The sequence below is a fragment of the Henckelia pumila genome, chromosome 4 (genome assembly GCF_033568475.1).
Source record: "Henckelia pumila isolate YLH828 chromosome 4, ASM3356847v2, whole genome shotgun sequence".
NCBI lineage: Eukaryota > Viridiplantae > Streptophyta > Magnoliopsida > Lamiales > Gesneriaceae > Henckelia > Henckelia pumila.
The window spans coordinates 21,260,153-21,274,425 of NC_133123.1; the positions used below are offsets into that span (position 1 = coordinate 21,260,153).

The window sequence follows — 14,273 nt, forward strand, 5'->3', positions numbered from 1 at the left end:
GCAAAACCAGCAAGAATAACCGCCAAGTTAATATCAAAAGGAGGCCTCTCATCCCAACTCTCCCCGCTCCGCACACTTGAAACAGCCTTCCATTTGTCAGCATCACCTTTTGCTTTGCAATAGCCAATCAATCTTGATCTCGAGATCCCGATACCTTTCTTCCCGCAAAATGGTTTCTTGGAAACTACAAGCTTCTTGGAGATCGAGAAGCAATAAAGGGTTTTGAAGTTGAACAGTTTTGTGGGGGAGTTATTGGCCAAGAAATGGAGGTAGGATTGTAGAGTAGTAGTGGCCATGAATGGAGGATGCCAATTAGTGAGAGGGATAAAATTGGTGGAAAGTTAAAGCCATTTTCAGTGGATAATTTGATTAGATTGTGGAATTGACCGTTGAAGTAAGGCTAGAGTGTTCGAGCACTTCCAAAAGGTTGAACGAATGTGCTCGAAACTTTGGCGCTGTTTGGTTTTGTATTTTTTTTTTCCTTCCATTTTTGTTCATTAGAGTATTACTGCTAAACTCATGTATCTCCCGCTTAGGAGTCAGGACTCAGGACCATGTACAAATTTATCAAAGTTTCAAGATTAGAGTTATCAAACAGATTGACTGACAGGACCAACATGCTTCCAATTTATCATTTGACGATATTACTTTTTCCGTAGTTATATCAAAAGAGTTGAAAGTTGGTTGACTGACAATCCGTCACGATCCACCCATTAATAAAGTTTGCCGATCTGATAAACCGTTCATTTTGATAGATTTAATCACTCCAACTAGGTGGTCGTAATCACTTTTTTATTTTGTATTTTCTTTTTCTTCTTTGTATATAAGAACATAATGATGTATTTGAAATTTAAGAAGTATTGTGTAATTTTCATATTGTTATTTAAAATCGAATAATTATGTTTACCATGCCATCCACATTTGGTTTGAGCTATGTTTTAGGTTTTTTTATTATTATTATTTGAAGGTTATGAATTTTCTTTTTGTTGTTATCCTTGGTTCATGCCAAAAGGGTGTTTCGGCCATGAAAAAGTTATAGAAACAATAAATAGTTATATTATTATGAGACTTGTTAAAGCAATAATATTCTCTCATAAATTTGCGTTACAAATTCTTTCTTTTATTTAACTAAAAAAATGGATAGATTCCCATAAAAAAAATTATTATCAAAAAAATCATAAAGAGATGCTCTCGCAGGAGCATAGTCATGCTAAATATTTTATTACATATCAGCACGGATGCTCATAAAAAAATCCAAAAACATAAGAAAGTAAACGTGATATCATTGATACGATACGATTCGGGTCTCTTTCACTTCTTGTCACCCATGCCGAGTGTGTTCTTCACACCATCAATGGCACCTTGAGCCATGTGAACCACCTGCTCTCCGGTCTGGAATTCAAAACACAAAACAACATTATCTTATATTTGTATAAAAATCATATAAAATATAAAAAAAAATATTTAATTTATGTAACATGGATGGGGACCTGTTGAAGGAAGTTAGCATTCTCCTCTTTGTTACGTTGGGCCTGTTGTTGGGTTTGACCAGCAGCTTCGCAGGCCTTATCATGGGCCTTGCTTGTTGTATTCTTAGCAGACTCCACCCATTCCTCTGTCTTGGCCTGCACAAAATAAAATATACACAAACAAATAAAAATAAAAATAAAACATATTTATAGACGATATATGGTTCTTTTAATTAACAATATAATTTTCAGCTGTGGACAGGTTTTCATTCTCCAAAATTCTTGTTTTTTCCACTTTCTATTCTAAGTATTCGGTCTCATCACTATTTATAGGAATCACGGATTTACCTCGGTCTGTTACAATAAACGTGTACATCCATAACAATATCATGAAAAAATCGCAAAGAGCCAAATACAAAATACCATAAACGATTTTCCATATGATAAATATAGGTCATTTATGCATCACATGTGTTGATGAAATTGATGTTACCTGAGCTTGGCCACGGGCTTGTCCTGCATTGTACTGACCACTTGACATCTTCACTGGAACTTTTAAAAGGACTTAAAAAGTAAAGTATTGTGTGACTTAAACTAACTCTTGGATGATATTTTGTTGTATATGATTGTGATTAGTTTGTTTTTAGAAGGTATTTATAGAGTTAATCGACTCGTGTCTACTCGAGGTTGTTAATCTTTTTATTTGACCTAGTTTAATATAAAGCATGTCCAAGTTTTTGCGCAAAAAATGGGCATCCACATGAATAGCACGATCTGTACTTTGTTTTAGCTATTTTGTTATATTTTTGAGCTCTATTTTGTTAAAAGTTGATATTCTCGAACGGAAATAAAATATATGGTAAGATAGATATTTTTCTATTCACACACAATCAATTTGACTCTTCTTCCCTCGGATCATATTTAAGTTTTTTTATCTATATTTTCAAACAATAATTACCTTATTTCATATTTTCTAGTCAACAAAGGACACTTTTTTTTTTTTTTTGAAAGAAATGTAAATAATTTTTAAAAAATTTTTAAGGTTTAATTAGCTTTAAATCATGCGCCACATAGACATAGTCCATCATTTCGTCCACTTTAAAATCCGGACAATCTGAAGAGGTGAAATTTAACTCAATGATAGACCTATTTCATTTACACGTCATGTGAAATTTGGAAAAACAAAATAAATATCATATGTACAATTAATAGCATTTTAAGAGGTGTTTGTATTGCTTCTTCATGCCCATATATTACTCACCTATTCTTTGCAGATGCCAGCCTCCTATTTCTCAAAGCATCAATGCAAGATTGTGAGGCAATTCGAAACTGTTTACTCCTATATGAGAAGGCCTCGGGGCAGTTCATTAACTTTGAGAAGTCATCGCTGTCTTTTAGCTCGAATACAGATGCAAACTTGGCTGAAAGTATTAAGTCCAGATTGGCCATCCCGATTGTACAAGGTCATGAGATCTACCTTGGGATCCCAGTATTCTCGAAACGGAGCAAGAAGCTGCAATTCATATACTTAATGGAGAGGGTTGTGACAAGGATACAAAGCTGGGGAAACAAAACCTTCTCAGTATGTGGTAAGGAGACTTTAATTAAATCAGTCTTGCAGTCTATAGTCTATACTGAAAGAGTGGGTGCCCGGTGAGCCAACTTGTGGCTAAGGGCTTTGATGACTCTTTGTATAAACAATCTTTTGTTTAATATAATTTACACTTTTATTAATGGCAATGACTTTATCTTTTTTCATATTGTTATATTTTGATATACTATTGTTGTTTTGATAAAGACCTTGAATATACTATAGTGTATGTAAGATGTTGTAGAACATGGGGATGTCTATCATGAAACACATCTTATAGTCACTGTATATTCTAAACTGTTCCTAGTCGATTGAGCCGTCCGATAATAAGGATAAGGATCGCTCGAGTTTGAGACTAGCATTTGCGATGCAGAGTACCACGTTTCATTGGTAAGGAACATAGAGATGTTCGAAGCATGCAAATGGATATTCATACGATGAATGATCGAACTACCCTATCCGGACTTTTCAAGTGGTTATCACTTATCGAGTGGATAAAGTCCGCGGTTTTGGTTGTACACCATTAGTCCTTACTAATTGAAACATCATTGAGACTCTATATGCTAGTACTGTGCTTTGACTCGTTTACCGACTCTATTGGGGTCATGAGGTGTCGGGATTGGGTACAGTTACAACACATATAGGAGTCGATGCTTTGTTGTCAAGGATTCACCACATACTTGCGAGTGTGGATATCCTATGCGATCTGAGGAGATATTAGTGTGACGAATCTCTGGCCAGAGTACATGATGTGATTTAAGAAATGGTTTCTTAGTAGCACATGCGATGTCACTATTTGATCTTCAAGATGTATTGCATAGTTATCGAATCTCGAACGACTCTCGATATACCAATGGTTGTTGATTCGATCGGGATATTTGGATGAAGGGACCGTACTGTACGCTAACCAAAATCTATTGGTTCTTGCAGGCACTATCAGTGATACCTAGGGAATCATGGGGCGATGTTGCTAGGCGCTCTTACCATGATTCGATGGGCAAGTCGGAAATTGTTGTTCCGAGTCACAAGGAGTTGTGAGCCCACGGCTAGCTGTATCCCTGAACCATTGAGGGTCACACAGAGTAATGGATTCTTAATCCCCGTTGAGATAGTTAAATTTAAAGAGTTAAATTTAATGAACAAAGAAGTTGGACTTCTTAATTATGAGTAGAGGAGTAAGATTTCCTAAAATGACATAGGGATGGGCATTTTTGGAAATCACTGAATTCGGATTCAGAAAAATTTATCTTGACTTTAAAAGGTGCAGAAATGGTTTCTGTGCACATTGATGAAATCGGTTTATCAATCGGAGTCACGATGAATTTTATATTAATTTCTGAACATGCGGGCTTTGCTTGTCGGGCTTGAACTTATGACTAATGGGCCCTAAGCTGTTAGTGGCCTACATTATAAATAAGTTATTGCAGTACAGAAATTATACACAACAGGTCACAATTTTCGAAAACCCTAGTATTTTTCTCTCAATAGTGGCCGCTCCCTTTCTCCCCTCTGCTCGGAAAATCCAGTCTGTGAATTTTGATTTACATTCTGGTTTAACGGATCAAATTCGTTAATCTCTTCGTAGAAACTTCTGATAGATTTTCTAGTGCAATCTATCAGAGGGATTAAATATCCGTTCGTGGACCTGATTGAAGAACAGTTCGTCCATCAGTTCCAGGGATATACAACAAGAGCAGAGAAATCTGTTGGTGTCCATAATCTCGTTTCGAGATTGGAGGTAAAAATTTATAATTGTTATTTAAATTTTTACACACACAATTTAATCGTAAGGTTGATACCCATTATGGAATCGTTCCATATAAAATTTTTAAACTTCCGCTGCACCGGGTATCAATCCTGATTGATCTGATCGCCGCGTTCTCCAACAGTGGTATCAGAGCCAGGTTGCTCAGATCAAGCGATTAAATTAATCGATTGTACAAAAATTTTTTAAGCCTCGGTTTTTGAAACAAAATAAATATTTTAAAAATAAAAAAAAAAATTCGGGCAAAAACCCGGGCAGCGATGGTCGCTGCCCCGAGCAGCGCACGGCGCTGCCCTGTGCAGCACTAGGCGCCCATGGGCAGCGATGTGATCGCTGCCCGGCCCGAGCCCTATGGGGCGCGGGCAGCCCGGGAATGTCCCAGGCGGCCCGCGGAAAAATTAATTTTTTAATTTTTAAATTAAATTTTAATATGTTAAAATTCTATTTTTGGTCCGATCGAAAATTGTTTTCGATTGGTCCACGAGGCGTCGGATCGAATTGTTCGAGTCCGAAAATTTTAAAATTGATTTTTGGATAAATTTGAATTTTTGGAAAATTTAAATATTTTATCCGTTAAATTGAATTTTGAAATTAATTATTTTTGGTACAATTGATGATAAGATATGATCTTATGGATATATTGAGTAAAATATGATTTTATGTATAAAATTGGATTTTATAGATAAAATATGATTTTATTTGATAAAAAGATAAAATATGATTTTGCATATAAAATAAGATTTTATGTATGAAATATGATTTTATCCTTTTAAATTTAAATTGTCATTGCATGTTATCCAATAAATTAATTTTGAATTAAATGTTATTGGATAAGAATGATCGATTGTCATGACCAATTTTGTAGGTGTATGTTAGGAATTTACATTTGTTTTTATTGTTGTTGGATTTATTAATGGGTCTGGTTTATGGCCCAATATGAATTGTCATATGTAATAAAAGTGGGCTTGGTTTATGGCCCGTTCCCACCCCTTAAAAATGTATCCCCTACTTGTCATTGTTATTTATTGTAAATACATTAGATTTAGTGGGAGATCAAGATTTGAAGATGGAGGTGGGCCCAGCAGAAAATAAAGACAGAAGAAATGTAAATTGAAAGTTCAATGTAATAGGATTGCATTGCATACTGCATATTACCTAGGATTGGACTAAGACTCGTGATTGGCAACCACGGGTCAATTAGAAATGGAATCGATCATCCTATATAATATGTGATATTATTGTTGTATGCATGTTTTAGACAAAATTGTGTGAATCCGGCAAGCATACAAAATTTTAAAAAATGATGAGACAAATTTTCATAATTAAAATCCCTAATTTTAAATATGATTTAAAATTGATATCAAGATAAATAAAGGAAATTTAAATTTGTTTAAATGTTCCTACCTTCCATCAACGATCAATGTATGAGATGCTACCCGCGGATACGGTCCGGCTCATATTATTGGGGGGGCCCGTTCGTCGGAAAGCTGTACATTGGATCGACACATGTTGTAAGTTGGGTGGAACTCCCATGGGATCGGCTCATATTATTGGGGGATCCACATGGCGACCGTCCATCACAACTTAATATTGATGGGTCATCTTGACATGTCACAATAAACGGCGTCATATTATTGGGCCCTTATTAGACATGAGGTAAAAACATGGAGGTTGCTTTTGAAGCAATTGGGCTCTACCTTTTGAAATTATGGTTGGCTGATATTATTCGGGACCATAGATTGTCAATTGGACTCCATGTTCTCACTAAGGAAAACAGTTTCCCGTTTTCACTAGAGGGTAGTGAAATCGTTAAAATAGTGGGAGTGAGATTCATAAAATAAATATCGCCTATTTTATGTCTTAGTAAATTACTTAAACAATCACTGATATTTGTCTGTTTCTTTTCAGTATTTCATAAAGATGAATTCGCGTAATCCACTTTTCTCGATCCTCGAACAAAATAAATTGACTGGCGCAAACTATACGGAATGGTTCCGTAAGTTGAAGATTGTCTTGACTTCGGAGAAGATGCTCTACGTGTTAGAAAAATCTCCTCCGAAGGAAGCACCAGCTGACATAAGTCCGGAAGAGTTAGCCAAACTTGATACATGGTGGGACCATGATATCAAGGCCAAATGCTATATGCAAGCCTCGATGTCTGATGAACTCCAGAGGCGATTTGAGGACACCGTGAATGCTGCTGACATTCACGTACAACTCAAGGAACTTTTTGGGGCTCAATCGAGGGCTGAAAGGTTCGCTACTGTAAAGGAGCTAATGACGTGTCGCATGCGTGAAGGGACCTCGGTCCGTGATCATGGGGTACGAGTGATTTGGCTCATACATAAGTTGGTAACCCTTGATTTGGTGTTGGAGCATGAACTCAACGTGGACTTACTACTTCTGTCTCTTCCTTCTTCGTTTGACGGATTTGTGGTGAATTTCAATATGAAAAAGATAGAGGCCTCCCTTGAAGAGATGGTCAATATGCTTGTGACATATGAATCCACATTAAAGAAGGATAAACCGGCTTTCTTGGTGGGCTCCTCTTCTTCTACTAAGAAGGGGCCAACTACAAAGGGTAAGAAACGTTCTGCCCCACCCAAGAAAATTGAACCCGAGAAGAAGTACAAGACAAAGGCTTCAAACATGGAAAAATCCAAGGATGTTTGCCATTACTGCAAGAAGCCCGGTCATTGGAAGCGTAACTGCAAGGAATATCTAGAGCAGTTGCGAACTACGAAGGGTATGTTCTATATTGAAATAAATGTTTCACTTAATACTACTTCTTGGGTATTGGATACCGGATGTGGATCTCACATTTGCAATGATTTGCAGGTGATGACAAGAAGTCGCAGGCTTAGAATGGGTGAGACCCAGCTGAGGCTCGGAAATGGTTCTAGAGTTGAAGCTAAAGCTGTGGGAGATATTTATTTAATTTTGCAGAACAGTTTTAAGTTACTTTTGAGAGATGTTTTATTTGTTTCGGATTTGATTAAAAACATTATTTCTGTTTCTATGCTTGATAGAGATGGTTATTCTTGCAATTTTGTGAATGAGATTTGCAATATTTACAAGAATGAATGTTTGATTGGAAATGGACAACTTGAAAACGATCTATACAACTTAAAACTAAAAGACGTTCCAATAAATTATGTTGATAAACCGGCAACAACAAACAAAAGAAAAATCGATAGCCAAAACCCGACAAACCTTTGGCATGCTAGGCTAGGTCATATTTCCTCAAGGAGGATGAACAAGCTAGTGGGAGAGGGCATGTTTGATATGTCTGATATAAACTCTCTACCTACTTGTGAATCCTGCCTAAAAGGAAAAATGACTAAATCTCCTTTTAAGGGGAAACCTGAGCGTAGTCAAAATCTGTTGGATTTGATCCATACAGATGTTTGTGGTCCATTTAGAGTTGGTACTCAATATGGCCACACCTACTTCATTACCTTTACTGATGATTATTCTAGGTATGGGTATTTATATTTAATGAAATATAAGTCTGAAGCATTTGAAAAGTTCAAAGAATTCAAGGCTGAAGTAGAAAACAAGCTAGGTAAAAGTATTAAAGCACTTCGATCGGATCGAGGTGGAGAATACTTAAGTACCGAGTTTTTGGACTATCTAAAAGAGAATGGGATTCTCTCTCAGTGGACTCCTCCTATGACACCACAGCTTAATGGTGTATCGGAGCGTCGTAATCGAACTTTGTTGGACATGGTTCGATCCATGATGAGCTTCACTGAGCTTTCACCTTCGTTTTGGGGCTATGCGCTTGAAACGGCGGTATTGTTGTTGAACAACATCCACACTAAAGCAGTGGACAAAACACCATACGAGTTATGGAATGGCAAAGCTCCTAAGTATTCGTACTTGAGGATTTGGGGATTTCCTGCTTACGTGAAGCGGACAGTGGGAGATAAGTTGGATAGTCGATCCAGCTTATGTTATTTTGTAGGGTATCCGAAGAATTCAATCGGATATTATTTCTATTATCCTGCTGAAACAAAGGTGTTTGTTTCAAGGAATGCCACCTTCTTGGAGAAGGAGTTCTTATTGGATAAGAAAGGCGAGATGATGGAACTCGAAGAAATTCGAGAAGAACCCGAAATACAAAATAATAATCCTACACCTCAGGAACCATTGATAGACACGCCTGTACCTAGAAGATCCGAGAGGACTTCTAGACCTCCTATTCGATATGGTCTTCTTCTTGAAGGGGATCAAGATGAACCCGATGTTGGATGTGATCCAAGAAACTTCAAGGAAGCAATTTCTGATGCGGATTCAAATTTATGGCTTGAAGCTATGCAGTCGGAAATAGATTCGATGCATACAAACCAAGTTTGGTCTTTAGTAGATCCTCCCGATGGAATTGTTCCAATAGGGTGTAAATGGATCTACAAGAGAAAGCTTGGGCCTGATGGTAAGGTATTGACCTACAAGGCGCGATTGGTGGCGAAAGGTTATACTCAAAGACAATGAGTTGACTATGATGAAACCTTTTCACCAGTTGCAATGTTCAAGTCCATAAGAATCCTTATTGCCATAGCTGCTTGGTATGACTATGAGATATGGCAAATGGATGTGAAGACTGCTTTTCTTAATGGAGACATTAAGGAAGAAATCTATATGAAGCAGCCTGAGGGGTACACATCCATGGGAAGCGAGCATAAGGTATGCAAGTTTCAGAGATCAATTTATGGTCTAAAACAAGCATCAAGAAGTTGGAACCAGAAATTTGATGAAACAATAAAGGATTTTGGTTTCATCAAGAATCCGGAGGAACCATGCGTGTACAAGAAAGTAGTTAAGGATGCTGTGACATTCTTAGTACTTTATGTTGATGACATCCTACTCATTGGGAATGATGTAGGGATGTTGCAGTCAACAAAGATATGGTTATCAGGTAGATTCTCGATGAAGGATTTGGGTGAGGCATCCTATATTCTAGGGATACAGATCTATAGAGATAGATCTAAGAGAATGATAGGACTCACTCAATCAACCTACATCGACACCATATTGAAACGGTTTTCAATGGATGGGTCCAAGAGAGGACATATACCCATGTGTCATGGAGTTTCTCTATCCAAGTTTATGTGTCCCAAGACGGATGAAGAGATAGAGAAAATGACACATGTACCATATGCGTCAGCCATAGGTAGTATCATGTATGGGATGATATCTATCAGTCCGGATGTAGCATTTGCTCTGAGTGTCACGAGCAGATATCAAGCTAATCCAGGTCAAATGCATTGGAAAGCCGTGAAGAACATTCTTAAGTACTTACGAAGGACTAAGAATATGTTCATGGTATATGGAGGAAGAGAACTAAAATTGGAAGGCTATACCGACTCTAGCTTCCAAAGTGACGTGGATGACTCGAAGTCAACCTCTGGATTTGTGTTCATGCTCAATGGCGGTGCTGTCTCTTGGAAGAGTTCCAAGCAGGACACCACAGCGGATTCCACCACTGAGACAGAATACATTGCAGCATCAGCTGCTGCTAAAGAGGCCGTTTGGATGAGGAATTTCGTCCAAGAGTTGGGCGTCATTCCTGAAGTTGTTGGTCCAGTCCCGGTGTACTGTGACAACACGGGAGCCGTTGCTCAGGCAAAGGAACCAAGGTCTCATCAAAGATCCAAACACGTACTGAGGAAATACCACATCATCCAGTCCCGGTGTAATTTACACTTTTATTAATGGCAATGACTTTATCTTTCTTCATATTGTTATATTTTGATATACTATTGTTGTTTTGATAAAGACCTTGAATATACTATAGTGTATGTAAGATGTGGTAGAACATGGGGATGTCTATCATGAAACACATCTTATAGTCACTGTATATTCTAAACTGTTCCTAGTCGATTGAGCCGTCCGATAATAAGGATAAGGATCGCTCGAGTTTGAGACTAGCATTTGCGATGCAGAGTACCACGTTTCATTGGTAAGAAACATAGAGATGTTCAAAGCATGCAAATGGATATTCATACGATGAATGATCGAACTACCCTATCCGGACTTTCCAAGTGGTTATCACTTATCGAGTGGATAAAGTCCGCGGTTTTGGTTGTACACCATTAGTCCTTACTACTTGAAACATCATTGAGACTCTATATGCTAGTACTGTGCTTTGACTCGTTTACCGACTCTATTGGGGTCATGAGGTGTCGGGATTGGGTACAGTTACAACACATATAGGAGTTGATGCTTTGTTGTCAAGGATTCACCACATACTTGCGAGTGTGGATATCCTATGCGATCTGAGGAGATATTAGTGTGATGAATCTCTGGCCAGAGTACATGATGTGATTTAAGAAATGGTTTCTTAGTAGCACATGCGATGTCACTATTTGATCTTCAAGATGTATTGCATAGTTATCGAATCTCGAATGACTCTCGATATACCAATGGTTGTTGATTCGATCGGGATATTTGGATGAAGGGACCGTACAGTACGCTAACCAAAATCTATTGGTTCTTGCAGGCACTATCAGTGATACCTAGGGAATCATGGGGCGATGTTGCTAGGCGCTCTTACCATGATTCGATGGGCAAGTCGGAAATTGTTGTTCCGAGTCACAAGGAGTTGTGAGCCCACGGCTAGCTGTATCCCTGAACCATTGAGGGTCACACAGAGTAATGGATTCTTAATCCCCGTTGATATAGTTAAATTTAAAGAGTTCAATTTAATGAACAAAGAAGTTGGACTTCTTAATTATGAGTAGAGGAGTAAGATTTCCTAAAATGACATAGGGATGGGCATTTTTGGAAATCACTGAATTCGGATTCAGAAAAATTTATCTTGACTTTAAAAGGTGCAGAAATGGTTTCTGTGCACATTGATGAAATCGGTTTATCAATCGGAGTCACGATGAATTTTATATTAATTTCTGAACATGCGGGCTTTGCTTGTCGGGCTTGAACTTATGACTAATGGGCCCTAAGCTGTTAGTGGCCTACATTATAAATAAGTTATTGCAGTACAGAAATTATACACAACAGGTCATAATTTTCGAAAACCCTAGTATTTTTCTCTCAATAGTGGCCGCCCCCTTTCTCCCCTCTGCTCGGAAAATCCAGTCTGTGAATTTTGATTTACATTCTGGTTTAACGGATCAAATTCGTTAATCTCTTCGTAGAAACTTCTGATAGATTTTCTAGTGCAATCTATCAGAGGGATTAAATATCCGTTCGTGGACCTGATTGAAGAACAGTTCGTCCATCAGTTCCAGGGATATACAACAAGAGCAGAGCAATCTGTTGGTGTCCATAATCTCGCTTCGAGATTGGAGGTAAAAATTTATAATTGTTATTTAAATTTTTACACACACAATTTAATCGTAAGGTTGATACCCATTATGGAATCGTTCCATATAAAATTTTTAAACTTCCGCTGCACCGGGTATCAATCCTGATTGATCTGATCGCCGCGTTCTCCAACATATACTACGTATGCTATGTCTTGCTTTCGTATTCCTAAATCGGTTTGTGAAGAGATAAAAAAAAGAATGCTCTAATTTTTGGTGGGGTGTCGATGAGGGTAAGAATAGAATGCATTGGAAGACCTGGAAAACTCTGTGCAAGCCAAAGTGTATGAGAGGATTAGGTTTTCGCCATCTGGAAACTTTTAACAAGGCTCTACTGGAAAAACAAATTTGGCGTATTATGGTGAATCCGGAGTCATTGGTTGCTCGTGTGCTCAAAGCACGATACTTCTGTCACCAAGATGTTATGGATGCTGGACTTGGTAGCAACACCTCATACCTTTGGCGTGTTGGGTACCAGTAATATATTTGGTAATATGCAAGGATTTCAATGAAATAATTATGAACTACTGTTGGAAGCTTTAGATTTTAATATGAACAGAGCAAAAAATAAGCGAAAGAAGGAAACAGAGAAAGAACGAAGGAAATGATTTTTATTCTGCACGATGATTTTTCTTCACACTGATTATTGCCTTTTATAGGCAATTTACAGATTACAATTCAAAGATGATTACTTCAAATTCAACACGCGTGATATTAATTAAATTGGATGCATGCTTCTGGACACCATTCTTGACCATGAATGATTATTTCTCTCGGCCATCATTTTTTATTTGTCTTGTGCAATTAAATGTATTAAGACAAATTTGAATTCATGCATTACACATCCATTACAAAATAATATTTTACACTCCTCCTTAATTTGTAATACATATACGATGCTTGAGATGATCCAATTTTTTTGAGGATACTGGCTTTGTGAATGGATCTGCTATTTGCTCTCCAGTACTAACAAAAGTCAGCTGAATTTCTCCGTCATTGACGAGATTCCTGATGAAATGATGACGAAGTTCAATGTGCTTTGATCTGGCATGAAAAACTGGATTTTTCGTCATTGAAATAGCAGACATGTTGTCACAAAATATTTTTGTAGGACTTTTTGGCTCTTGTTGTAAATTTTTGAGAATTCTTCGTAGCCAGATTGCTTCACATGCAGCATCAGTAGCAGCAATATATTCAGCTTCAGCTGATGAAAGTGCAACTGTCTTTTGTTTTTTAGAAGACCAAGAAATTGGTTTTGTACCAATACAGAATACATATCCAGATGTGCTTTTCCTATCATCAACTGATCCAGCCCAGTCACTGTCAGTGTAGCCAATTAGGCTATTGTCATCTTCTCTGGTATATTTTATACCTTGATTTTTTGTTCCTTGCAAATATCGCAGTATTCTTTTGGCAGCGGAAAAATAAATTTGACTTGGGTCACTCATGAATCTGGATATCATGTTCACAGAATGAACAATATCTGGTCTGGTGTTAGTGAGGTACATTAATGAACCCACTAAACTTCGATAAATTGTTGCGTTGGCCTTTTTTGCTCCATCATTTTGCTGCAATTTTTCATTTAAGGCCATTGGAGTTGTGACAGGATTACACATAGACATATTGAATTTTTTCAGCAAATCTTCTGTGTATTTTTCTTGAGAAATAAATATTTCTCCTTTCTTTTGTTGCACTTTAATGCCAAGAAAATATTTCATAAGGCCCAGATCTGTGATCTCGTATTCTTTCATCATGGCCTTTTTGAATTCCTCTAGCATCACATGGTTAGTGCCAGTATATATCAAATCATCAACATAAAGGCACACGATCATAAATTCATTTGTACCTCCTTTTTTGACATAAAGAGATGGCTCACTTGGGTTTCGATGGAATCCATTGTTGATGAAGTAACTGTCGATTTTACTATTCCATGCCCGAGGTGCTTGTTTCAAGCCATAAAGTGCTTTGTGGAGGCGATAAACCATGTTTTCTTTGCCTTTTACTACGTAGCCATCTGGTTGTTCTACGTAGACTTCTTCTTGCAATTCTCCATTTAAAAAAGCTGATTTGACATCAAGTTGATAGACTGGTAGTTCCTTCTGTGCAGCAATAGTAAGTACAAT

At 37.5% G+C, this 14,273-nt stretch overlaps 1 protein-coding gene across 1 annotated transcript; it reads right to left on the reverse strand.

Annotated features, from left to right (window-relative positions):
* Nucleotides 1-1,198: 1,198 nt before the first annotated feature.
* LOC140864288 (uncharacterized) lies at nt 1,199-12,757 on the reverse strand. Its single transcript, XM_073268372.1, has 4 exons — nt 12,285-12,757; nt 1,963-3,098; nt 1,491-1,625; nt 1,199-1,392 (listed from the first exon to the last, which is right to left on the reverse strand). The coding sequence occupies exons 2-4, from the start codon at nt 2,008-2,010 to the stop codon at nt 1,312-1,314; spliced, it is 264 nt and encodes an 87-aa protein (XP_073124473.1). The 5' UTR covers nt 2,011-3,098; nt 12,285-12,757; the 3' UTR covers nt 1,199-1,311.
* Nucleotides 12,758-14,273: the final 1,516 nt, after the last annotated feature.

Bases quoted from the DNA above. Each gene is read 5' to 3' on its own strand.
- LOC140864288 (XM_073268372.1), bottom strand. From the start codon at position 2,010: ATGTCAAGTGGTCAGTACAATGCAGGACAAGCCCGTGGCCAAGCTCAG. The intron at 1,626-1,962 runs GTAACATCAATT...TATTTTGTGCAG, and splicing joins AAGCCCGTGGCCAAGCTCAG to GCCAAGACAGAGGAATGGGT. The intron at 1,393-1,490 runs GTCCCCATCCAT...TTTGAATTCCAG, and splicing joins ATGCTAACTTCCTTCAACAG to ACCGGAGAGCAGGTGGTTCA.